Source organism: Microtus ochrogaster, linkage group LG9 (genome assembly GCF_000317375.1).
Source record: "Microtus ochrogaster isolate Prairie Vole_2 linkage group LG9, MicOch1.0, whole genome shotgun sequence".
NCBI lineage: Eukaryota > Metazoa > Chordata > Mammalia > Rodentia > Cricetidae > Microtus > Microtus ochrogaster.
The window spans coordinates 11,514,192-11,540,074 of NC_022034.1; the positions used below are offsets into that span (position 1 = coordinate 11,514,192).

Genomic DNA, 25,883 nt, shown 5'->3' on the forward strand with positions numbered 1-25,883 from the left:
GGTTCCCACAGGTGCAGGACTGCGGTGTGTGACGATGGCTGAGAACCAAGACCTCACGAAAACAGGCTGCTTTCAGAGCCACTCTCTGGGCTTCAGATAATAAGCTCCTTTAGTAACATACATTGAATGTATGTCCCCTGTCACCGGGGGCATGGGGAGGAGCCTCTGTCAACTGGACAGCTCTGGTCAATTACTTAAGTGGCTCTGGGGAGGACAGCTTAGAGAAGATCTGAATCTTCAGTGAGGGACAGCTTTGCACTTGCTGCCAGGCCTCGAGTGCATTAGGAAGTGACAACCATTAGGGCAGGATGACCCCACTGCTGTGCTCTTTCCCGTGCTCACCAGCTGTATCCTACATGGACTCCATCTGCCTCCTGCCGTGGCTTCCAGACCTCAGCACGATACAGTGGGGTCGGGTGATCTGGCTGCAGCCACTCTGCCTGCTGACTCTGATGTGATCAGCTTCAGGGGCCGGGGCGGTGGGTACCTACCTGTACCCACCTGTACCCACCCGGTGCATTCCACAGACAGTCCCTCCTCTGAAATCCAAATCTAGCCTGGAATCTGCTTTAAAAGGGGCACAACAGCACCTCCTCTCCTCCACGCCCTCTCTGCTCCACCTCTTTACCCGCCTGACTTTGTGCTGTCTCACGTCTGCTGCAGAGCGCTCAATGGGAAAGCAGGAACACAAGTGCTGGGGTAAGCCGGATGCCCAGGATCTCCTGTTTCCAAGGAATGCCACCGCCTCGTTTGTGTTCACAGATATCGCTGTTTCTGAACCTCTGCACAAGACCTTCCCAGCCTTGGGCCACAGTGCAAAGGAACATGCTGGCCCCCCAAGAATAACCAGATATCACAGAAGGGCCAGCAAGCACCTGGCATCTTCAACTAACTGCATGATCTGCAGCACACCTGGGCAGCTGGTTAGAAACGTGGACGGGGTCTCAGACTTGGTCCCCACCTAGATGCATGCACTAGAGCATGCATCACAACAAAACAGGCAGGATTTCATATGTGTTCCAAACCTGAGCACATAAACTGGCAAACTGGAGAGGACCTGGGAGGACGTAAAGGCAGGGTGCTAGGGGTGAGACAGGTTGACTTATCAAAATCAAAAAAGAGGTGAAGAATTCACGAGCAGGGAGCTGAAGCCCTATAGAAAGGACCCTTAGCCTACCACGGGAGCCTTTGCTGATTCCTGTGGGCAAAGCCAGGCAGGCACCAAGGAAGGGCAGGAACTGTGTCTAGCTTGGAGACTAGTGTGGCTCCAGAGGGGGCTTTGGGCTAAAGCATTAAAAGACAAGGTTTACAAGAAAACAAGCAGCAGATTCCCACCGCAATGCTTCTGCCCACTTCTCTTATCCTCAGCAAATGTGAGGAGAGCAGCGCTCTAGAGAAGGGGCGAGCACGGTCCCTGCCACCATTGCCCTCTCAGCTTCCACACAATGGCAGGTCCTTGATCCAAGGCTCTGGACCAGCTGAGGAGAGCATCAGTGCAGAGAAGGCCTGAGTAAGTAAAGCCCCAATATTCTACCCAGGGAACAGAGTTTCTTTTCTAGATCTACCTGGGACCACAGGAATACACGCCTAGAGCAAAGCCCGCAGGGTAGAGACGCTGGATTAGCTATCTTTTCTCACTGAAGAGAGCAAATGAGACTAAGTGCCACTCCAGAGCTGATCCGGCACCCCAGGCAGATGCACAATGGAAGACATTGGCTCTATGTTACCAGAATCTGCTCTCTGTGACCCAGTGCCTTACCAGAAGAACGAGGTCCCCCATTCAGAGCAGTCATCGCCCTGTTTCTGTGCCCTGATGGTCAGATCAAAACTGGAGCCGTCATTGGGCCATGCAAAATAAAACACCCCTGAGCTCAGGATTTTCTTCAAGGCGAGCAGGCGGTCGTCTTCTTTGGCCTCTTCCTGAAGGGGGCAAAACTCAGTGGCGGTGATTTTGTAGATCTCTGCATCTGGAATTCTGCCCACTGATATGCAGCCTGTCACCAACACCAGGAAGCTCAAGGGGACCCCACCTGGAAGGGACATAGAGAAGATGAAGGATTATGGATACTGAGCAGGCTGCATCCCAGCTCAAACGCCAATCCTAACTGGAGGGAATTTCTAACTCTTGTTCCCTAGGCCCTAAGGTAGTGCCCACCTACCCAGTCTGTACCCCAAGCAGTGCCACACCCATCAGAAATTTGTATTCCTCCTCAGCTCAGAAAAACAGCTTCTGCTCTAACAGACCCTAGGGCGAGTCTGACGTGAAGGCTTTTCCACAGCATGCTCACTAGCCTACCGTTCTACTCAGCTCTCAGCCTCAGCTCTCTCCACAGGACTGAAGGAGAGGCTTTGTCTCCCAGCCATCTACCCTCTAGACTAGCACACACACACCTTTTAGCATCCTCTCTTCCTGACCACAGCCCTCTTCCAAATCTGTGCCCACCACCTTCCAATTCACCCTCTTCAGCTCAACCCTTATTCCTTACCCGTGGCCTGGGTACCCTCCCAGCTAATGCAGGCATGGCCTTCTTAAACACAGCGGATAGCAGACTTCCAGACTTCCCCTGCTCAGATCCCTCTGTGGCTCCCACTGAACCCCACCCCAACGACAGAAATGCAAACCCCTCCCGAGGCCTCCTGTTCTGTATCCTGCCCCGTATCTCACCCCCACCCCATATGCGGACTGTTCCCAGGCAGCTGCTCCCCGGGGCTGTGCTCTGCTGTGTCTCCGTGCAGCACACATTCTTACAGTCAGTCTGTAGTTTGATGGGAGACATCCTCCCACTTGGAGAAAGGCTCCCTTGCCATCTGCCCAGCAAGGGACTCCTTCCAACCTCCCAGCTGACTTCCTGGCCTCAGCTCTCTCCTGACCGGGTAGAAGCATGCGTTTTTGGTCCCAGCCTTACACCTTCTGGTACCCCAGGAGCCTTTCTTCCCTCACTGGGTAAACCCCTGACCCTCCTTTGGGTCTATGGGCAGCACTTCCTCCGGGAAGCCGGACCTGCTCTCCAAAGACAGTAGGATGCCCCTCTTTGTATCAGAAGTTTCCCAGCAGTACTTGGGCACAGAAAGCCAGTAGCCTTCATTCCAGATGTGTCCCTCAGCAGCAGCGGTTCTCCCCAGGGGCAGGAACTCAGTGTACACTATCATCTGCCACAGCACATGTATGTGAACACTTCCTAAATAAGTTCCAGTACAGGAGACTGATACACGCTTCTCCAAGACCCTGCCACACTGTCCCTGGCTGCTCCTTTTCTATCCCACGTACCCTAATTCACAACAATACTACCCATGTCAAGGGGTGGTGGCCATACTGTGTGCCCTTCCAAAACACAGGGTCCAAGAGATACCCCCGGTGGGTGATGGGCCTGGATCTATCAAGAAGTTCTTCCCACCCAGTAAGGTTTACTCCACATGGCCAGCAGCCTCTCGCTGGCTGAAATGATGCTTTATGCCATTCTCATACCTCACCACGCTCTCATAAAAGACCACAAAGGCAGCAAACCCAACCACCCGCCGCCTCCAGCAGGCTGCCCTTCTTCTTCACTGGTGGAATGCGGCTCCGGAGGGGATGATTGGTTTTTATTAAAGAGTAAGTAGGTCACGGCTCACACTTGCTGACTGATGCACTGTGGGGAAGGAGGGTGCCCACGGGGCGAGGATATTGAATTGGCGTGTGCATCCTCAGGAAGCCACTCTGAAATAACGTAAGCATCAGAGTTCTGCTGGGCCATTAAAGCAGTTAAGGTTTTCCCAGCAGGGTAGGTGAATTTCAGTGAGGCTGAGGCGGTCCACAGCCTGGGCACCCGGCTCCCTAAACTGATGAGCTCGGTGCTAGGGGAAAACAGTATCGAGCAAAGTTCCCTTGCAGGGCCAAGACAGGGCCCCATGATCTGGGCTGGGGCTCAATGAAAGAGAAAGGGATGAGGACGGATTGTGTGGCAGGGGAAAGGGGACTCTTACAGAGAATGAGAAGAAATGGTGTCACCACGGGAAGGTGCCCTTCAGCTGGGGCAGCACCCCAGAAGGCACAGAGGCAAATCAGAGCCACTCGGTGTGCACAGCCGAGCCAAATGCCTCGATATAGCTGATACACAGGATGATGCTCCGCACACCAGGTCCTATACAGTGACTTAGTCATCCCAACAACCACCATTGTCAGCCCATTTTATAGAGAGGGGAAAGGAGGCAAGCAGAGGCTAAAAAGCCAGGGGTGACTGAGAAGGGGAACTGGGATCACCTGGATCACCTGAATCCACTTTCTGGCTATTCCACTTGGGCAAGTTACTCGGGCTAAGTCTTGCTCTCCAGCCGGCACTCGCCATGCTCCTGGTGGGTAGTAGTGACACTGGGCTGAACAACACTGCTGCGGAGAGCCAGCACTGCCATTTCACATGCAAAGTCCCCAGGGGAACTAATCAGGACCCAGGCACACTATTCCGGGCTGAAACCCCACTGCAACATGTTGTTTACTTTAAGCCTGAGGTCTGCCTGCCCCTGGCCTTCTGACACCTTAATCTTGAACTATAAGATAGGTACTTACAAATGTTTGTGAGCCACAGCTTTAGTCTCTGGAACTTTACTACAGCAACCAAATAATAATGATAATAATAATAATAATGCACACCCAAGTTTTCACCTGTATCTTAAAAGTAATATTGTGACAGTAGATGGAGATCAGCGCTCTCTTGGGCACTGGGCAGGTGCGAAGTACTGTTAAAAATCTTTTAAAATCATAATTAATGTTAATAAATCGTTTGAGTTTTTATTGTAAAGCTGGTATTCATTTTCCTATAAATAGGTAAGGGCAGTGGGGGGATGGGCAATCTGACTAATTGGCAGCTGTTGGACTCTTGTTGCTTTGAGCAAAGAGACATTCAAACAACTGGTAGATTACCTTGCACCAACGCCAGCTGTTTTGAAGACTTCGCAGATGCCTTGGAAAACACTTATAAGGACCACAGCTGTCCTGAGGGCACAGCCTCAGCCAGGACTGTGTGGAAGAGTTCATTCCAAACTTATTTTGCTATCAAGCATCATACAAGACATTGAAACCACTTCAACCAAGGCCTAAGAAGCACATTTTCCCAGCGGCCTAGCTGAGGGATTGTTGCAATTGGTGCAAAAGGGAAAACGCAATGATTAGTACAAACACACACTTTTATTTATATGCAAAGTGTGCTGATTGGTGCAAACACAAACCTTAATTTACATGTGAGGTATCACCTGATTGGTCTAAATACCCTTCTTGACTGTATAAACAAGTTGCTAAGACTCACTTAGTGAGTGGGCTGGGAGAGCCTGTGCTGCCAGGCCTGGGTGTAACAGCTCTAGCCCAATAAACGGCTTCCCTTAAGAGACAGGAAGAAACAGCGGCAAGCTGCAGCAGCTGCAGAGGAACAGGCAGCAGACCAAGCTGCAAAAGTGGCAAGACAACCTGCTGCCTAACAGAGACAGCCAGGGCAGGCATAGGGGAGATGGCAGTCAGTACCTAAGAGAATGGAAGGCTGGGAGCAAAGGAGGATAGAGCCTACATTTAAAGAATTAAGTCTCTGGGAGAGTTCCAGCTGCCAAGCCTCCAAGGCCAAGGGTCTCAGACACTCAGGGTCTGGGAGCAATAACACAGGCTACTGTCAAGGGCTGAAGAATCACGATGCCTGGCCTGCCCACAAGCTTCAATGCAAGGGTTAAGGAAGCTGGATGACTTCCTGCAGGCCTACAAAGTTTTAGACCTAAGGGTCCGATGCCAAGGGCCTGCAGGACAGGTGTGACACTGGAGGGCTCCACGTGCCCTGCTCCCCTCCTGCTCCCACCACTCAACACTGTCCAACACAGAAGACACAAAACCTCCAAAGACCAGCACTTGAAGAGCTTCTCCTTGCCCTCCTACGACCTCTATCTGGGTAGAAGAGAAGGCCGCTTTCAGTTGATTGGCAGCATTATATTTCGAAGCATATTCTAGGTGCTGACAGGTAAAAGAAAACTGCTAGACCCTTCCTTACCAGTGTCCAGCGGATGCTCATGACCGCCCGAGGATGCTCTTCCTGAACAGGTGGGTCCTCCAGACACACTCCCATCCTCTGTCCCTCAGACTCTCACCCTGTCACAGACCCTTCTGTGCTCTGAGTTCTCCACTGGTCAACCTCTTACTATTGGGCAGTTAACCAGTGTCCTAACCAGGCTCGGATTTATCATTGCAGTCAACTGTAGCACCACTCTGGGCAAACAGTATAAGCTGTACAATGCAAGCAAAACATTTGGGTAAATCCTCATTTAACATAAAATGTAAAATGTGTAGTGACAATATTTTATAACAAGATGGTAAGTATTACAGTAGACTGCACCATTTCTAATTATGATTTTCTTTTTTAATGTTTACTTTTCTGGTGTGTATTTGTGGGTGTGTGGGTGTGTGTGCACACATGCGTGTATGTCCATCCACAGAGACCAGAGGTGGTGGATCCCCTGAAGGCAGAATTCCGGGCAGTTGTGAGTCACAAATATGGGTGCTGGGAATTGAACCTGGGTCCTCTGAAAGAGCAGCACACACTCTTAACCACTGAGCCATCTCTCCTGTCCCTCTCAATAGAAAACTGCCCGTGTTGATGAATAGTTGGGAATAGAAAGATTACTTATAGAAATGTCACTCAATTCTTCAAGATCCTCAGTTGGTGCTAGAAAGGAATGGTAAGGAATTTATCAGCAAAATTACTATTAATGCTGACAGATTATATCAAATAAAGTTCTTCAGTTAGGAGAAAAGCAAACACACGGGCAGCCCCTGACTTACAAATGAATGGTACTGAGCATTGACACGGCTCTCTTCAATAGTACTGACAGCAATGTTTGGAAGCACACCTTTGTGTGGTACCCCAGAATTCATCACCTCCAGAGCGGGATGCCATGGCCATAGCCCAATTAGAGAAATGACATAAAAATGAAGGGTGGCTGCAGGTCAGACCAGGGGCACATTCCCAAACAGATCAGCTCCTAGAGAGAGCTGAGACCTGGGAGGTCTGTGTACTTCTGTGGCCAAAGAGGAGTATGGACCTGTGGAACCATACTGGGCCATGGCCTCTCTTGGCCTTGCTCAGCAGCCCTCACTTGTGCTCTATGTGCTGTAGATTTTAAGGGAAGGTTCAGAGTCGAACCCAGCTGTAAACTGGAGGTCACTGGCTCCTGCTCACAGGTCAGAGTTGTCTAGGCTGGCAATACTGCAGAGGTGTACAGTGTGGGTCAAGGCGAGTCCAGAAGGGTCCACCTGCCTCAGACGTATGAGGAAGCCTCTCCTGAGGCTCACACCCTGACTCTAGAACCTGGGTTTTGCTTTTGAGAAATAAGATCAATTTTCTTATTGATACCAAGAAGCAAAGAAGTTCAGCATCTAGGTTCAGCATGGTCTCAGGAGTGGTCGATGGAGGCCGAATTCAGGGGAAAACAGCGGGATCTTACAGTAAGGTTAAAGATCAAGCTTAGATGGCGTTGTGGAGTCTATGCTCCTCCTGTGGCTTTTGGGGCCTCAGACAAGTGGCTTACCTTCTCTGAGCCTCACAATAGGACACACCAGGGATTGAGGCGTGTCCCAATCTCTCCCCGCTAATAGATTCTGATTCAAATGATGTGTGTCTCCACGGTGTGGGCTCTAGCCCCTCTTCCCTTCTGTTTACAGAGCACAGAAGAGGTGCACTGACTACAACATGGTGGCTGGGCTCTCAGCCTGGGAGAGTACATGTATACGGTGCCACCCAACACTATAGAGGGAATTTACACCAAAGAAATCAGCAGGCACACTATATCAGAGTCCCTACTCCCATAGCTGGAGGCCAAGCACTTACCAACACACTCCTGGGAATAAGTATTAAAATAAAGTATTCAAAGACTGACAATGGCCAGTCCATTTCAAGACTTGCTGCAGGACATGGAACGCCCTTAGTCTCCAAAGGTTAGTGACTCAGACATCTCTCCAGAGAAATCCCCTTCTGAGCCGACCTCTGTGAGTCTGTACCCTGACTATTCCAGGAAACGGCCACTGAAGCCACCAGCCTCACCCGTGGTCTCCTCCAAGCCTCTTTCACTTTGCAGAACTTAGGATGTAGTGTGGACAGACACACGGACGGACACACACACACACACACACACACACACACACACACACACGTTCTCTCCCTTCGGTCTCCGGATGGCCACTGTGCCCATGTCATATCCTACCACATGACCAGCCTCCTTAGACCTTGAGGAGCACCCATACATTTCAAGGGTGTCATGTTCAGCCCCTCATAAAGAACTCTTAAAAACTCTGTGAGGGTGGGTGAGCTGGCTCAGTGGTAAAGGCACTTGCTGCCAAGCCTAGCGACCTGAGTTCAATTCCCAGGGTTCACATGCTGGAAGGGGAGCACCAATCCCTGCATGTTGTTTCTGGGCCCCACACTTATGCCATGACATGCATGTGCGTGTGTGTACATATGCTTTTTTTTTTTTTAAAGTTGCCAACTGTGTGGGAGGGGTGGCAAGATGGTTCGTCTAGCAGAGTTCTTGCCCTGATGCCTGGTGACCTGTCCTAGTTTGAGTTTTGTAGCCGTGTTAAATGCCATGGCCCAAATCAACCTGGAAATGGGCTGATTTCACTTAGCAGTTTGCGTGCCATCATTGAAGGGAGCCAAGAGCTGGAGATGGGAGCGGATGCAGAGACCACGGAGGAGTGCTGCATGCTGGCTTGCTGCCTCTGCTTTGTTTGGCTACTTTTCTCTTACAGTCCAGGGCCACCTGCCCAAGGACGGCACTGCCCACAGTGGACTGGACCCTCTTACATCAATCAGAAATCAAGAAAATGCCCCAAGGACATTCCCACAGGCCAATCTGATGGAGACAATTCCTTAATTGAAATTCCTTCTCCCCAGATATATCCACATTGTGTCAAGTTGATAAAAACCAACCAGCACATGATCTTAGCTCAGGTTCCTGCAGGATAGAAGGAGAGACTCAACTCCTGCGTGGTGTCCTTTGACCAAAACAGGAATGCTATGCATGCACATACACGCGGCCACACAGGCGTGCACACATGTGTGTGTGTGCACATAACACACCCACCCACACCAAACATTCCTGCATGATAGGAGAAAACCAATGACTGCATGTTGACCTTTGACCTTAACACAAATGCCATGCATGCACATGACCACACATGCACACAATGAACAAACAAATAAAAATATATAAATAAGTACAAACAATGCAAAAATTAAGTATTGGCTTTGTGGGAAAGAGAGGAGTCAGTTTCTGTTCATACAGAGGAACAGACCTAGAGAAAGCAACTGAGCACAGAAGGTCAGCTGTGAAGATGGAGCAGGGATCCAGGAGAATCTGGTGGGAAATTTCCAGGGCTATCGTGTGCCAGTTCCCAGGCTGTGCACTGCAGAGATCCAGGAGACATAATCCATTACAGACAGACTGGGGTTTGAATCATCCCTGCAGCTAGGGAAGAGGGAGGGAGGTCTTGATAGTCCAGGTCAAGAGAGAACCGAACCCCTGGGACTGTAGAGGTGGATTCTTCTTCCTGTGTATGCCTTTCTGTGCTTGTATTGTGTTTCAGGCAGCTCACCACTAATCACAGGCACTCTGAGCCCTTCCCGCCTGCGGGAGCTTGGGATGGGCTTTCATGCAACCGCGTGTTTCTCAATTTCTAACACAAATGCCTGTTCTTCTTTCAAATGACTGAACTTTAACTCTGTCTGAATTGAAAACCCAGGAGGAAACCATCAGAAGCCACACCCCACAGGGCACCATCCTCCAACGCCCCAAACACCCAAGGATGAGAAGCACAGAGGAAAACAGCCCAGGTCAAGGAGACACAAGGGTAAGTAACGCTGGGTTCAAGCCAGTGCTTTCTGAACATACCAAAGGGGGGCGGTTGGCAAGGCTTGGTTTTAATGTCCAATCCTCCCATCTTTCAGATACACCAACACACTTTCCAGAAGGTGCTAACAAGAGGCCAGACACACTTAAAGTCACACTTCCTCACCAGCTCCGGAAGGGACTCCTGAAGGCAGCTTTGGGGTCTGGGAGGACATCAGCAACCGTGCTGGTGTCTTCTCTGTACCCAAGCCTCTCGCTGATCAGGCACCCTGCTTGGCTGGCTGGTCTGACCTGGCCCAACAGGAGACTGTATCCACTTACTCCCTAGAGGGTGAGTGGGGGTACTAGCTGAGGAAAGAGGACACACAGGCCTGGCCAGCTTGGAGGGCAGGGCACTTGGCCACTCCACTCCCTGCAGCGGACCCCACAGAGACCGAGGCTCGCCCAGACAAGGATTCTTTATGGCTTGTTCCCCACCCTGCTCAGAACCAACGCCCAGTATCTGACCTCAGCTCACAGCTCAGGAAAACCCCTGTCCTATGAGAAAGTGAAGGCCATCACGTGTCACTCCTTCCTGTCGCTGGACACCAGCCCCCTAACAGAAAGATGCCACAGGGCACATGTGTAAAGTCTAGGTCCTACTTGAAAACAACCTGAGCTGGTGCCAGTTACCCTGCTTCCCTGGGTACGAGCCCCTGCCAGAGATAAATGTATCATCCATTTGTGTTTCAAAAAACTGCCAGCTATACCTTTAAGACCGGACTGTGAACCCTGCCAAGTGCCAGGGCGTTACACCAGAGATGACAAACAGGGGGAAAGGTGACTGCAGAAGGGTGCGAGAGGGGCAGCTTCCAGGCCTTCCCTTCTGCAGGTGAGCAGGATGCCAATCAAGCCTACCTCCCTGGGGAGCGGGGCTAAGGCTAACTGCAGGAGGAAGCACCATCCTTATGGTCCTTGCAGGGCAAGATCAGGACTCCAGGGGGGTCTATAACCTCAGAAAGATTCCAGAGACAAAGCCCAGCCCAAACCTCCGCTGCTCCCATTCTCATGAAAAAGTCAGTGTTTGGAGGCAGCTGTTGTAAATCCCAGCTGAACTCTTCACCCCAAGGTGAGTCAGGAAAAATCTCTGAACCTGATTCCTTTCTCCCATTCTGTAAACAGGGAGACGATGGTTATCTCATCAGCTGATGCTGAAGACTGAACATGTTAACTAGGTCTAATCTTTGGCAAAACACAAGCATCTAGCAAGTTCATTTCGTCGCATGAGTACCGCATGTTTTTTCCTAAACATTTCCGATTTGGAAGTGAGGAGTGTAATCATCATATCTAGCGGTGGTGGTGGGAAACACCCCACCACAGGAATGGCCCAGAAAAGTAGCGGCAAGCACATCACCGCTGTTTGGCCAGCCCTAAAACCCTGTCTGTGCAAACAGAGGCTGTGAGCTGCCAAGAACCTTCTTCACATGCTTGGCTCACAAAAACCCCCCAAAGCCTGAATTTGGAAGCCTCCCAGCCGATCTCATTAGGAATGTGACCTGCACCCTGGCCTTGGCTGGAAAGGCCACTGGACTCCACAGCCTAGTCTTTCATGATAGGTGAGACAGACTTCAAACAGGTTCTCCTCCCTGAGAGGCGGGAAAGAAGGGCTGCAGGACAGGCGCTGCAGAGGTGGCTGCCACCGGCTCGGGGCAAGCAGGGCTACCCACTTCTTCCTGTGGGTTCTCTCTCTTTCGTCAGACCCGTTTGGATGCAGTTTCCTTTCTCTCTCACTCCCACATAGAGCATCGCAGTTTTTCTCTCCTGCCCCCACCCCCCCTCGAACCCTTTCTCTCTCCAGATACACCCAGGATGTCCAGTGATGCTGTTTCAGGCGACCGTTTGAGCCGTGGTCCAAGCCTACCTACCAGACGCGCCTAAAAAGCCAGATGCATAACACGTACGAGAAAGGATGAGCAGAAGCCCGACCACCTTGCAAAAACTCAGAACCGGAAAACAAGGCAGGTAAACTTCCCTGGGCTGGAAACCATGCCCTCCAGACAGGCGACAATCAGCCTTCTGCCACCCCTCTCCCCCGCACTCCCCAAGAGGAGCAGGCTGAGAAACCTAAAGCAACATCTTCAGAAATGAAAGTGGTTAACCCAGAATATCTAACCAGACGGCCTCCCTGGCTAACACCAGGGGCTGCCCAAAGCTTGTTGGCCAGACTGCTGAGCCATGGGTACTCACCGGCTTTTAACCTCAGCTCCCCGAGGCAGCCATAGGCATCCGTCAGCTTGCCATACTGTCCTTTAATGACTCCCTTCTCTTCCGGAGCTGAGGGGTGGGGTGGGGGGGAGAGAAACAGATCAGAGAGACATCAGCAAGCAAGTGGCTCTGTTCACGCTCGTTCATTCACGCTGCGTTTGCCAATCTGGCTCTCACCCACGCGAAAAAGGAAACACAGACAATAGCACGTCCCACAGACGCCATGTGTACAGGTTTTAGGATCCGAGAATCAGAAATGCAAAGATTTAGACCTTCCCACGGAAGGCTTGTTCTTTGGAAATACTGGCAGTTTCCTGTGTGTTGGGGGTGGTGGTGAGGAAGGTGCAGGGAGCCCTTGGGTGGATGGTGGTGCGGGGCACCTTGGGTCTGGCTGCTACCTTAGTCTTCATTGCACAACACACGCTCAGAACAGGGTGAGGTCTCATAATCCATGTGCGATCCAGGCCTTTTTTTTCTTTTTTTTTTTAAGTGCCAGCCACAGGAACTTTATCTAGGAAATCCCCAAGACACCTGCTTCTAACGAGGCATCATCAGAGCACACAGGTCAGGGTGACTCAGGGCTGGGGCAAGTGAGCCCCAAGGCAAGCTGCAGCGTGCTAGTCACCTGCTGGGTAACTAGCAATGATGTCAGTACCCAAACAATGTCCCAGCCTGGTTTAGGAGCAAGAAGGAAGGTACACAGGGACAACCGCTGGGATGCCATAGACACGCGTCTTGGGATTCCAGGAGGGGGAGCAGGTCTACGGACCTTTCCTCAAAATGATGCTTCACCTGCTTTAAGAACAACACACAGACCCGAATCACTGTGACATCACTACACTCTGTGAGAGACGTGGTCACTAAGGACCTCACAGATAACCCGTGTGCATAAAACATCCACAGCAGGTGAACTGAGAGAGGCAGAGAGCAGACTCAGGGGTAGCAGGGGCTGAGTGTGTACAAAGGAGCATGCAGGTTTGTTAATGGGGTCTCTTTTAAAAGGGGACAAAAATACTCTAAAATTAGATTGTAGGGATGGTCAGATAACCCTATAAATACTAAAATACTTTAAAAAACCATGAACTATATACTTTCTGAAATCAGTTGTGTGGTATATGAATTACATTTCAATAAAGCTGGTATAAAAATTAACGACAAAGGAAGATGACAGAGGGCACTCGTTTTACTGGAATCTAGTTACTAAATATTGAAAAATAGATTTATTTCTTATTGTGTGCGTGTATCGTGTGCATATATGTATATGTATTTGCATCACATGCATGTCTGGCACAGGTAGAGGTCAGAAGAGAGCATTGGCTTCCCTGGAATTGAAGTTACAGATGGCTGTAACCACTACGTGAGTGCTGGAAACCAAACCCTGGTCCTCTGCAAAAGCAACAGGTGCTCTCAACTGCTGAGCCGTTTCTTCAGCCCATAGTTAGCAAAATATTTTACTGTCTGAAGTCCTTGCCTAGCACGTAGGGTTTTTGCCCTAGCAACACACACAAAAATTTGCTATAATGTAGCAATATATATTCCTTATGGACAGTATCTTTTTAAAATTACTTATTCTACATTTATTTGTGGGGGTGGCACACACCACATGACATATGTGGAAATCATAGGATAATCTGTGGGGAGTGGTTCTCCCCTTCCAACTTGTAGGATGGGAATTGAACCCAGGCAGTCAGGGTTAGTGGCACTGCCTTTACCCATTGAGCCATCTCATTGGCCCTATTAGCATCCTCTTAAATAACAAAATCTAAACTGGGAGTGGAGGCTCACATCTGTAATCCTAGCACTCAGGAGTTGAGGCAAGAGGACTCACAGAAGTCAGCCAGGCTTCAGAGTGTGTGGTGGGCTTTGAGTCTCATATATGCTCAAGCCACACCCAGTGTCTCAGACTACTTCCTGTTGCCTGCAAAGATGTAGGACACTTGGCTACTTATCCAGATCATGTCTGCTCGCATGCCACCACGTCACACCATGATGATAATATACTAAACCTCTGGACATGTAAGCCACCCCAATTAGATGTTCCCCTTTATAAGAATTTCCATGGTCATGGTGTCTCTTTACAGTAACAGAAACACCAAGACACAGTGGGAGGCTACCAGGTTCCTGATGTGGGAGTGTCATATATCAATCTGTTGATTTCATTGGTTAAGCAATAAAGAAACTGCTTGGCTGGCCCTCATAGGTCAAAACATGGGTGGGAGGAGTGAACAGAGCAGAATGCTGGTAGGAAGAGGAAGTGAGCTCAGACTGACAGCTCTGCTCTCTGGAGCAGAGACACCATGCCCTCTCCCAGGCAGACACACGCGATGAAGCTCCGACCCAGGATGGACGTAGGCTAGAATCTTCCCAGTAAGAAATCTTCCCAGTAAGACCCGTGCTCACAGATTATTAGAGATGGGTTGATCGGGATATCAGAATTAGCCAGTAAGGGCTAGAGCTAAAGGGCCAAGCAGTGTTTAAATGAATACAATTTGTGTGTTGTTATTTCGGGTAGAGCCTAGCCAGGCGGCCGGGGTGCTAGGGACCAGCCCCGCCGCTCTTATTACTACAGATTCCCCTTGGCAGAACCTGCGATACCTACTAAACAGGACACAAGGGTTTCAGGACTGGTGGCTGGTGGGATGCACACCTGGAGTAAGGTCAAAGACAGACCCTCCATCTCTGCAGACAGGATGGAGCCAGGAAGCCATCTGAAAAGGAAGGCTGAGCAGAGCAGTGGTGGTGCATGACTTTAATCCCAGCACTCGGGAGGCAGAGACAGGTGGATCTCTGTGAGTTCGAGGCCAGCCTGGTCTGCAGAGCAAGTTCCAGGACAGGCTCTATAGCTACAGAGAAACCCTGTCTCAAAAAACAAAACAAACAAACAAACAAAAAAGAAATTGAAGGCTGACCGTCACCATGACTGAGAAGCAGTAATAATATCCTATTGTACTTTGTTGTATCAGGTAGCAGGGAGACTCAGTCCAAAACAGCCAATAGCCTGAGTTCTCCCCTTAGGGACACCCACCCAGGTAAAGCCAGGGCCTTGACTATGCCTGAAGAAGAGACATTCAGAGTGAAGCAAAGTTAAAGAACTGATTAGGTGAAGACAAGGGCAAGTGGATGCTTCCATAAACATCGGCATTCAGAGAGAGAACTTCTTAGGAAAGGACAGAACACGCTCAACCAAGACAGGCTCAGGAGGAGAGCTGCACTTTGATATTATCTTCACGAAGGCTAGATAAATGATTTTGTAGCTTGTAAGTCATATGACTCAGACTGTAATTTACAAGGTTTGAAGATTAAGCCAAGTTTGATACTCATTTCTCATCTTAAAGAATTACCTTTTGTAGATAGCTCAGCCAGTCACAGACACTTGCCACCAAGCCCAATGACCCGAGTGTGATCTCTGGGACCCACACAGTAGAAGGAAAAACAATTTGTCTCAGACTCCCACATGTGTCGTGGCATATGGACACACTCACACACACATAGACGTACACATATGTACGCGCGCGCACACACGTGTGTATGTACACACATGCACAAAAGAATGTAACAACGTTTCTTTAAAAGGAATGATCTTTTGTAAGTTAAATTGTAATTTGTAAAATAAAGTGTGGATTTGTAAGGTGTTACTTGGATTTAGAGATGAGAGGAGGGTAAAACTGTAGTGGGGTGCCGCGCTAGGCCATCTCGTCAAATATTCCTCACTATACTCTGAGAACCACCTGGGGTAAACTGGTCTCTGGTCACGTAGCCATAAATTCCTCAAGCAAACTGGTCTGTGAAGCAGCGTCCTTGAGTCGAGGATGAGAATGGCCTGACCACTGTAAAGGCTCACCTGCTGCAGATGCCCACAGCGGCTTGTCTGTGTATGTCACAGTTGCGGTTCCTGCGTTTGAAAACAAACCAACTGGAGGTGGCGGTTGCTTCCCACTCCTGGCCTGGGACAGCCTTGCTGGCTGTGACTAAAGGCTTGTCTACTCCGACTTAGCCAGAACGCTCAGGTTTTTCCTGCAGGTATCCCATAGCAAAACTCAAGGCTACAAATATTCTGGCCCCGGTAAGTACAGTCTGTTGCTTTAACAACCTTGTTAGAGGTGCAGAAAAATAAACACCCTGTCTTCGGACAGCTTAGATCTTATCACAATAATCGAGTTACTGAGTCAGGACTGCTTTTCTGTACCCTTGTATCTGTTCCTCATCCCCAGCTCTTGTTATTTGTGGTTTTTCCCTTTAAGACGTCAGGATGGCTATAGTCAACCACTGTGGCTTTGCTGTCTGTTTTGTGGTTTTTCTGTTTAAAGACGCCTTATTGCATATGCATTATTGATCAAGCCACATTGAATGCATAGCCACCGGCACAAGAGGTCCAATCAGAATAAAGCTTATTATATACAAGTGATGTTCTCCAAGGGATAACACTGCCTCTCTGTACATAGAAATGCAAGGTGGTGCTACAGCACTGGGCTGAGAGCCACTTAAATCTATTTTTTTTTATTTTATAGGTACAGAAATTTTGCCTGCATGTGTGTCTGTGCATCACTTGTATGCCTGGTGACTGCGGAGGCTGGAAGGTGGCACTGGGTCCCCTGAAACTACAGTTACAGACAGTTGTCAGCTGCCATGGGGCTACTGGAAATCAAACCCAGGTTCTCCTAAGTGCTGAACCATTTCTCAAGTCCCCCGAGGGCCATTTGAAAATATATACTAAGGGGTCAGGAAGATATTCAGTGTTTAAAGGCACTTGCCACCAAACCTGACAACCTGAGTTCAATCCCAGGAAGCCACAAGTTGACCTTTGACCTTTGTGTGAGCACTTACACATGAATATATGAAATAAATGAATGAATAAATAAGCTGTAGAGATGGCTCAGAGGGTAAGAACATGTGCTGCTCTTCCAGAGGACACAGGCTTTATTCCACATGGCACCCACATGGCAACTCACAACTGCCCATAACTCTAGTTCTAGAGAACCAATGCCTCTTCTGGCCTCCATGGCTACTGCATGCATCTGGCACATGACATACACACAGGCAAAACCACCATACCCATAAAGATAATAAACAAAAATTTAAAAACAAGTGTCAAAACAAAAATGTGAAATTACCAACAAAATGTACAAACAGTGGCGTCAAATAAGTCTTCAAAGGGGCACTTGCTCCCAAAATCAGACAAGAAGCCAGCATTTCACCCTTCAGCATTATCTGGGAGTATGTGCAATAGGTAATTAAACCGTTGCCGCTCAGTCTGCCCCATGCACAAATGACCTCAAAAACGCCTAATCAATCTCCAAGTTACAACACAATTTAGACAGCTGGGTGTATCTGTAAGTGTAAAATGTACAAACAATGAGGAGCCATTGAATTAGGTTCCAGAGCTTGGCAAAGCCCTGGGGAAGCCTGGCAGGAAAACAGCCATCCGCCCTCAGTGTGAATTTATTACCGCCAGGCCTCCCAGCCTAGGATGGCAGAAGATGTCCCTGGCAGCCACAGAGACCTCGAGGGATAGCTCTGGGAAGCTATACAATCACTGAAATTGTACGTCGATTTTTATGGCTAGGAGCCACAGACTCTCAAGGAGATTGCGGACATCACAAAGATTAAGAATCAGCTCAATGAGTTAACTTCCGCCAAACTTGACTGGGCCTCGTTTTTTAGGGAGTGTGCAAAGTGACCTAAATTGTGACTAATGAAATCACTGGCCTCTCTGAGACTAGCTGGTGCTGGACCCTACACTAAGTAGACTCTGCTGGCATTTGAGGGGCTGCTTGCAGCAAGGCAGGCATTGTAAAATGAGGGTCTCAGTCGCTTAGAAGGGGATTGGGAACCACAGACACACCCTTTATACAACCTGACCCAGTCAACCCTGGCAGTCAGGAAATCCTACTCAGCAAGTGAAGGTATCCGAGAGAGAAACATGCTCTTCTCTTTGGCTGTCAGACTATGATCCCCTCAGAAATCCCAAGCAGTGGGAGGAGGGGAAGGATAGAACCTGGAGCCAGCCAGAGGAGGAATTACCTCTCAGGAAGAAATGTCACAGTTCTGACAACTGTAGCCAGGCCAGGAGACCATGTATAACTTGTAAAGTACAGGACCACACCTTGACCAGGATGGCATAGTTCTGCACATCTCTTGCTCTCTGTTTACATCTGAGGCTCATGGACTTGGGGGCCGCTGGGTCTCTTTGTCTTCTTCCCAACCCAGCTTCACTGAATGTATCTCCTGTTAGATCTCACGGGCAAGCCATATATCCAGAAATGAACTCAAGGTGGACTATAGAAAGATTTCTGGAAGCTAAGTAAAAGCTAGCAACTCCTCAGGAACTTGTGAAATGGGTTTTCTGTACCCCAAAAGGAGTAATTTCCCCTGCCTCTGGCAGAAGGGACATTCGAGTTACCCGTGGTGTCTATCTGTGTGCCGAAGAGCATGCTGGAGCTCAGGACCCTCAGCATTGCAAGCCTGTGCTATACATTTCAAAGTTTATACTAGCGTCCAGGCCCTTGCCTTCCTCCATCTATTCCTCCTTGTAAGCCACACGATTTGTCCACCCCATTCATTCAATCTCCTGTCTGCTTTAGTTGGGGTATTCATTGGCTGTGAAGAGACACCGTGGCCACAGCAGCTCTTACAAAGAAAACATTTCATTGGGGTGGCTCGCTTACAGGTTCAGAAGTTCAGCCCATGATCATCACGATGGGGAGCATGGCCGCATGCTGGCAGATACAGTGTTAGAGCTGAGGGTCCTACATCGTGAAGGAGACAAGGAAATCAACTGGAAGTCACACTGAGGGAAGCTTGAGTAAGAAACCTCAAAGCACACTTCCAGAGTGACACACTTCCTCCAGGAAGGCCACACCTCCTAACAGTGCCGCTCCATTTGGGGGCCATTTTCTTTCAAGCCACCACACCATCTACCTTCCTGCCTGCCCACCATCCATCACTACCCTCTTGCTCTCTCACTATCGCCACTATTCTGTCCCACTCCCCAGCTTCCCTGGACCTGGCCATTCGCAGACCACCTCTTTCTCTCTGCTCTGGACTCTTCCAGATGCCACTAGAATATGTTCTATCTCTTATTCACAATAAGAACCTTCCTGCTAACAATGAAGCCGTCATGTTGGCAGTTTATTCCCTGCCCCTGCCCTTGTGTACATCTGGATACTATTTTAAAAATGTTATATGTTGCTTCCATACAGAAGCTGGCTCTGGGGTTGGGTTTTGGCCTGCTCTCTCCAGACCCAAGCATGCTTGTTTAAAAGGTTTCCTCCAAAGTCTCTGTCCTGGGTCAGGTGGGCCACCTGGTTTCTGTGACAGGGAGAAAGAAAAAGGGAACCAGCCCAGAAAAAGCTCTATATGCTTCAAACAGTAAAACTATTTTTTTATGTTTTTTTTTACTAGCACCTTGTTTTTGTGAAAACTCTCCAGCCCCCCCCCCTTACCCTTAAATTACCCTGTTATGTAATACCCCACCAGGAATCTAAGCGAGGTTTGATGAAACAGCTGTCACTCCGAAGTACCACTCCAGTTTCTCTCTCTCTCTCTCATCTTCCACCTTACTCTAGAAATGCTGGACGTCAGATGGGCTCCAGAATTTTTCCAGATGAATCCAACTGCCACCCATATCTCAAATGGGAAGGGCTTTCCATAGTCTGCCTCCCGGCTGGTTTGAAGACCCCATCTATGATGTCTGGGCGGGCAAAACCAGTTTCTGATTAAGTAGATAGTAGGAAATGCTGGGCAGAGGAGTGCAGCAATGATAAGTTCTGAGAGCATGGCCTAGGGAAGTATCCATTTGTCTTCATAGAAAACATTGTCATCTTCAGGGTAAGCAAAACAGATGTCGTAGGCAGGGGGTGGAGTAGTGGGCTCCAATTTGGGGGCCACCCTCAAGCTTTGCAGATCGGGAGCAGTGGATGCAACTCGTGGGCCCCTAAGTCGAAGAGCTCCTCCAGGATTTCCTCTGCGAGACATTGTTCCGTCCGAGCCCACTCGTCTCTTCAGCCTTCCTGGGCTGGGCCTCTCTAGCTGGCTAGGCTGTGCCCCCTCAACTCCTGGGGCTATAACGACACCGCAGTAAGGGGGTGGTTGCTCCAACTCTTGGAGGTGGTGCTGTGTTTCTGAGTCCATCACTATGGCCTGTTCATAGGTTGGTACCTCAAAAGCCTCACTGACCCGTGCATTGCCTGAGGCCTCTGAATTCTCAGTCTGCCTTGAGCTCTGCCTAGATCGGAGGCTCCGTTCCACCACACAGGACAGGAGGCAGGCAAGAAAGCAGAAGCCAGCCAAGCAGAGGAAGAAATAAGCAAAAGGAGCAATGTTAGGCTGTATGACCAGTAAAGCCAGCCCCAGAAGGAGCGAGGCGCTGCTCAGGAAGAGAAATGACTGCTTCAGTTTCTCCCACAACTGCCTTGGCACCATGGCCCCTCCCAGGGCACCTCTCAGCCTGACTTTTGCTGTCTGCCACAGTTGAGTCAACCCATGCTCTGGATGGAGGAGAATGTGAACCAAGACACAACAAGGCCACAGGGACACCAACTACGTGAGAAAAAAAATCTTAGAAAGGCAACCTAAGGCAACCACCGGAAGTTCTAATAACTTTCCACACCCCAAGTAGTCCCGACCCAGGCCTCTTCCCTCAAGTCTTTAAGCTCTGATTTCAAGTTTCCTGTCAGCACAGAGGCTGGGCGGTGCGTGGGAAGGGGACACCTTTTCTCTGAGGAAACAGCAACAGTCAATCTCAAGACAGCTCCCACCGGCTAGACTCCCTGCCACTTTCCTGAGTTCGGTGTAGCAAGAAACAGTAAAACTATTAAAAAAAAAAAAAAACTAACAGCAAACCTATTAAAAAACTAATAGCAAACCTATTAAAAAAGTAAACTATTTCCAACAGGGATTACTGCTGCTAATCTCACTGACCCCTTCTAGGTTTTGTTTCCGATCTCCAAAAATAACCAAGTCTAATCACAGACGTTTAGCCTTCTGGATACCTCTCTCCCCACCCTCGTGTACATCTTCTTCATCCGGTTTTCCCTATAGCTTGTCTCTGCAATTGCTGTATTGAGGAAGGTGGCCCCATTTATCAGGGCTACCAGAACCCAGGCTTGGCTCTATTTAATCCCATTTGTCCTTGATGGCCTCCATTGCAGCTATAGCAAGTACACATGACAGCGGCTTAAAATGTCACAAACACACGGTCTTGCAAAGCTGAAGATCAGCACCCGGCAGTGGGACTTGCTACTCGAATGGAGGGATCTGCAGGACCTCTCTTTCCTGAAGCTTTTGGAGCCAGTTTTGGGGCTTTTCTTGCCTCTCAGCTTCTTCGTCTCACTTTCAATCCAGCACAACAGAGGCACCAACTTCCATTTCATCTTCCCAGCTCATTCTGTCTCCTCCTCTTCTGGCTGCTTCTTCCAGCTTTTTTTGTTTTAATTTATTTTTATTTTATGTTCACTGGTGTTTTGTCATGGGTGTCAGATCCCCTGGAACTCAAATTATAGACAGTTGTGAGCTGCCATGTGGGTGCAGGAATTGAACTCACGTCCTCTGGAAGAACAGGCAATGGTCTTAACCACTGAGCCATCTCTTCAGCCCCCTCTTCCAGCTTTTAAGAGCTACCCGGATGGCTGCCCACATCCACAAAGGTCCCCAGTCTGATCTGAACAGTCCTACAGAGTCATTGGCCTACAACCGCCACCAGTAAGGCATAGGATATCTCGCATGTACAGACTCAGGGTTAGCATGAGGATTTCTGCCATCCTGGTTGCTAGGGTCAGAGTCTGGGCCCTGACCGCTCTAACGACCTGTCCTCAAATGGCCAATTCAAGAAATAAGTAATAGTAAAAACTATTCAATGTGGCCACACTGGAAAGAAGAACAAAGAATCTAGGGACTCCTCAGATCCATGTTATGGATCCAACACAAGGTTTAAGGGTAAACAGAGCAGGAAGGTACGTACGACTCACTAGTTCTGATCAAAGTCTGGTCCCACGCTTCAGTGATCTATCACTGCCTGCTGCCAAGGGGCTGACATTTGTCAGAACTGTGTGAAATTTCTAAGAGACACCTTCCTCTGGTTGGCACCAGACTCCAACTTTTCCTTGTTCTAACATGACAATCCTCGGGAAATTCCAGTTTCTGAGGTCTATTGTTTCAATAGTCTGCTGGTTAAAGGGAGGCACAGGTCTCCTCTTTAGAACACCCTCATTTCAGACAGCAACAGTCACACTCCTTCAGGGCCTGCACAGGGACACAAACAGTGTGCTCCAGAATCTTCTTCCTGCCTCTGCTGCACCTTCACAAAAGGGGTGTGGTGGTGGAGGGCACACCCTTCATCCAGAGTGCTCCCTGGTAAAGAGTTGGTATTGTCATGAGTCTAAGGGGTCTCCAGGAAAGGCCTGGCCCCTGCTCTGGAGTTGTGGAACACAGTTGTGGGGGCCCGACCTGCAGTGCATAGTCCTGGCTACACCCACTGTCCTCCCAGGTTCCAGGTGTAGCCAGGACGGGGACAAGGAGGAGAAAGGAATGGCTCTCGCCAGAGAAGTGCAATGAAATAATCCTGCCACCAGCAACAAGGTGTTCAACTCCAGCAGCTTTACAGCCTCCAACACGGACCGAGTGTCATCCGGCCCTCACTTTGCTCACCATGAAACAAAGAAGCCTTTGTGCATTCATTCAGCTCCACAAATAAACCCAAGCAGATCGAACAAAGGGCAGGAAACTGCGAGACCAAGCAATAGGGTCCGGTCTATCCTTCAGGGGGTGGGAAGGTGACTCCAGGAGACCTGTGGCCCTGTGGACTCAGCATCAGACCCGGGCTGGGAAGGTGAGCCCAACAAGCATGCCTTGACACAGCCTTCTGCTAATAGTTTTTAAACTAACAAACAAAACTCAACAGGGCTGCCTTGTCCCATTCAACTCCTGTAAATTATTGACTCCCCACTCAAAACAGCTTAATCGCAGCCAACTTATCGCTGTGACAGCTCTGACCTCTGTGGATATGACCATTATATGTGAAGCCCCGACTTTCCCAGTAACAACAAACACATCCTCTCTCACGGGTGAGGGAACGAAAGTTAATTAAGCCAAGGTGAGTCTAGGGTCTTCCAGAAGAGCGTTCAGCTTCATCAGCTCCCAGTGGCTGCTGCCAACCGTCTTGGACGTTTCTGGGCTTTCACTACTCTCTGCCTCACCTGTCTTCTGACTACATGTCCCTGTCCTACTAAGTCACATGACTGCCGTTACATGCAGTTACACTGGACCACGGGCTCAACTCACTCCAACATGACCTCGTGTACACTGTGTCCACGGAGAGCTGCTGTGGTCTGTGTTGGTGCTTTAGTCTTGGAGACTAAAGCTGTTGGTGCTATCAGGAGGGAGGGGCTAAGTGGGACCCTGAGAAGGAGGAGTCTCATTGCTATCAAACTTGGAGATTGCAGCCTGAGCCTCAAGTCAGGCTTGGCCACCCATCATCAATAAACTGATAAAAAGAGTCATTTAAGAGTGGAAAGTAGAAAGCAGGTTTATTTAAAAACTATTTGGGGACAAAGAGATCTAGTGACCCCCATCCCCCCCAAAAATCCCACCTGAATCTCATTTTAGGGGTCCCAAAGTGAGAGTACAGTTTGAATAAGGGACTGGGGCTCTGCACATCTGAGCGGTCTTGGTCGAGGTGTGGTCCTGCCCAGCCCCAGCGCATCATTGTTGGGCTTCAGTCTCCTCCTGAAGAGCGCTCGGACAAGCTGTTAAGCCTGTGTGACATATCTTTCGGGGAGGCAAGCCCCTCCACACCCCACACCCCACATACACTCTTTTCTTCTCCCCGCGTGAGATTCCCACCCTTTGGAGTCCACTGTTTCAGTAACTGGACTGTCAGACTGAGAGGCGTAAGTGTCTATAGAACATCTTCATTGCTGCCAGGCCAGTTAGACTATGAGCTAAGCAGCTGGCTTCCACCACATGCTCCATCCATGATGTTCTGCCTGAGAGCAATGGAATGAAACCAGATGGGCTGAAACCCCTAAAGGTACGTGCCCAGGATAAACCATCCCTTCTTGCGCTGATTCTTTTGGGTATTTTGTCATGGTGGCACAAGGATGATTTACACAGGTCTCTTTGGGAAGTACTGGAGCCTAGGACTCCAACGTATCTTATAGGAGCCACTGCTCAGTCCCTATACTCGGTAACCTTCATCCTTGGGGAGCCGAGTCCTTTAAAGCTTAGATCCTCTCTTCCCAGAATGGCTCTCCATGAAGTCTTTCCTCCATGTTTCCACACTGCCTCCATGTATCCCACCTCCACAGTGCAACAGCCTCGCGGCCCTGGCTACCCAATGCCTGGACACAGAAGCCAGATCTCTCAGCACCTTGTCCACAATTCATTACATAGCCTTATTGTCACCAAGCCACTCCATTTTCCTAAGAGAGCTGATGAAAAACACAGCTTTTTCTCTAGAACATACAGACATTCCAAGTATCTACAAATACCAGATAGGTAATGAACGAACAGAGCTACTGAATGAGGCTGTATGTGGCAGAGACCAAGTCTCCCCTTGGTAAGGACAGATTGACAATTGCAGCCAGTGACCAACAGCTGGGTATATCAACCGGAGTCTGCAAAGATGAGAATTTCCCAGAGAAACAGGGCATTCCGAGTGTTCGGTGTTGGCGACCGACCTCCATTTATTTTAAGCAGCCATGGTTAAGTGCACACACCTGCAGGCTGCCCATCCACAACGTCCGCCTTTCCTTACCTAATGTCTCAAGAACAGACGGAATGCTCAGCTTTCCATGCCTTCTGTCAATTTCTCTATAGGTTTTCCCACATGGGAACACTTTGCTTCCCCGACCTGGCCACAAACAACCCGTCTGTTGAGGGTAACCTCTACTCTCTCAGCCCTCATCCTCTCACGCGAATACTCAATGAGCCCGCGCCGGAGAGCCAAATGACTGTGTCAGGTGGGTTCTAGGCGAAGGGGCAGTGAGCCAGCCGAAGATCATCTGCCCCAGAGTGAACCTGAGCCATGCATGTGTCGGTAGCCAAGAAGGAACCTGAGTGATGGATGGTGAGGGCGCACTTGGTAGAGAGGAAAGCCCGGGGGCTGTGGCATTGCACGGGCACAGCAGAAGGGGCGGAGACTACCCAGTGCCAACATGGACAGACTAAGCACAGGGTAGATCAGTGGTTCCCAACCTGTGGGGAGCGACCCCTTTGGGGGCTGAATGACCCCTTCAAAGGGGTCACCTAAGACCATTGGAAATATCAAATATTGACATTATGACGTATAACAGTATAATTACAGTTATGGAGTAGCAACAAAAATAACTTTAGGTTGGGGGTCAGCACAGCATGAGGAACTGAGTTCAAGGGTCGTGGCGATAGGAAGGTTGAGAGCCACTGCCCTAGATAAACACAAGGGGAGGTGGAAAATTAAACAGGAAGTGGGGAATGTAAGTGGGAAAGACATGAAACCTTAATTCGGCCTGAAATAATTTCACTGCGAAGGCAGCCTTTGAACACAGATCTGACGGGGTGGGGGAGGTGACCCAAGAGAGAAAATGGAGGAGCGCAACAGGCTAAGACAAGGATCTACAGCAGCCCTGAGGAGGAGCCATTCCCGACGTCCAGGACAGCAGGCAGGTCAGTGGAGAAAGCTCAGCAGAAACAAGGTGATGCACCACACAGCCATAGTGGGGAAAACTTCCCCTGATGGCTTCAGTGTTCTGGTGCAATGAGGAGCCAGGCCATCAGTGAGGGGTGAGGGGTGAGAGTGAGGGGTGAGGGGTGAG

General features: G+C 49.5%; 1 protein-coding gene and 1 pseudogene across 2 annotated transcripts in view; both read right to left on the bottom strand.

Moving 5' to 3' along the window:
* Synj2 (synaptojanin 2) overlaps positions 1-25,883 on the bottom strand; it is a 100,118-nt gene that overhangs the window by 53,634 nt on the left and 20,601 nt on the right. For both annotated transcript variants that reach the window (XM_005363402.3, XM_005363401.3), the window contains exons 2-3: positions 12,079-12,165; positions 1,760-2,030 (exon numbers count right to left, since the gene is read on the bottom strand). In XM_005363402.3, the coding sequence (XP_005363459.1) occupies positions 1,760-2,030; positions 12,079-12,165 (358 nt within the window). The remainder of the gene's footprint in view (positions 1-1,759; positions 2,031-12,078; positions 12,166-25,883) is intronic.
* On the bottom strand, positions 19,815-20,597 carry LOC102000653 (annotated as a pseudogene).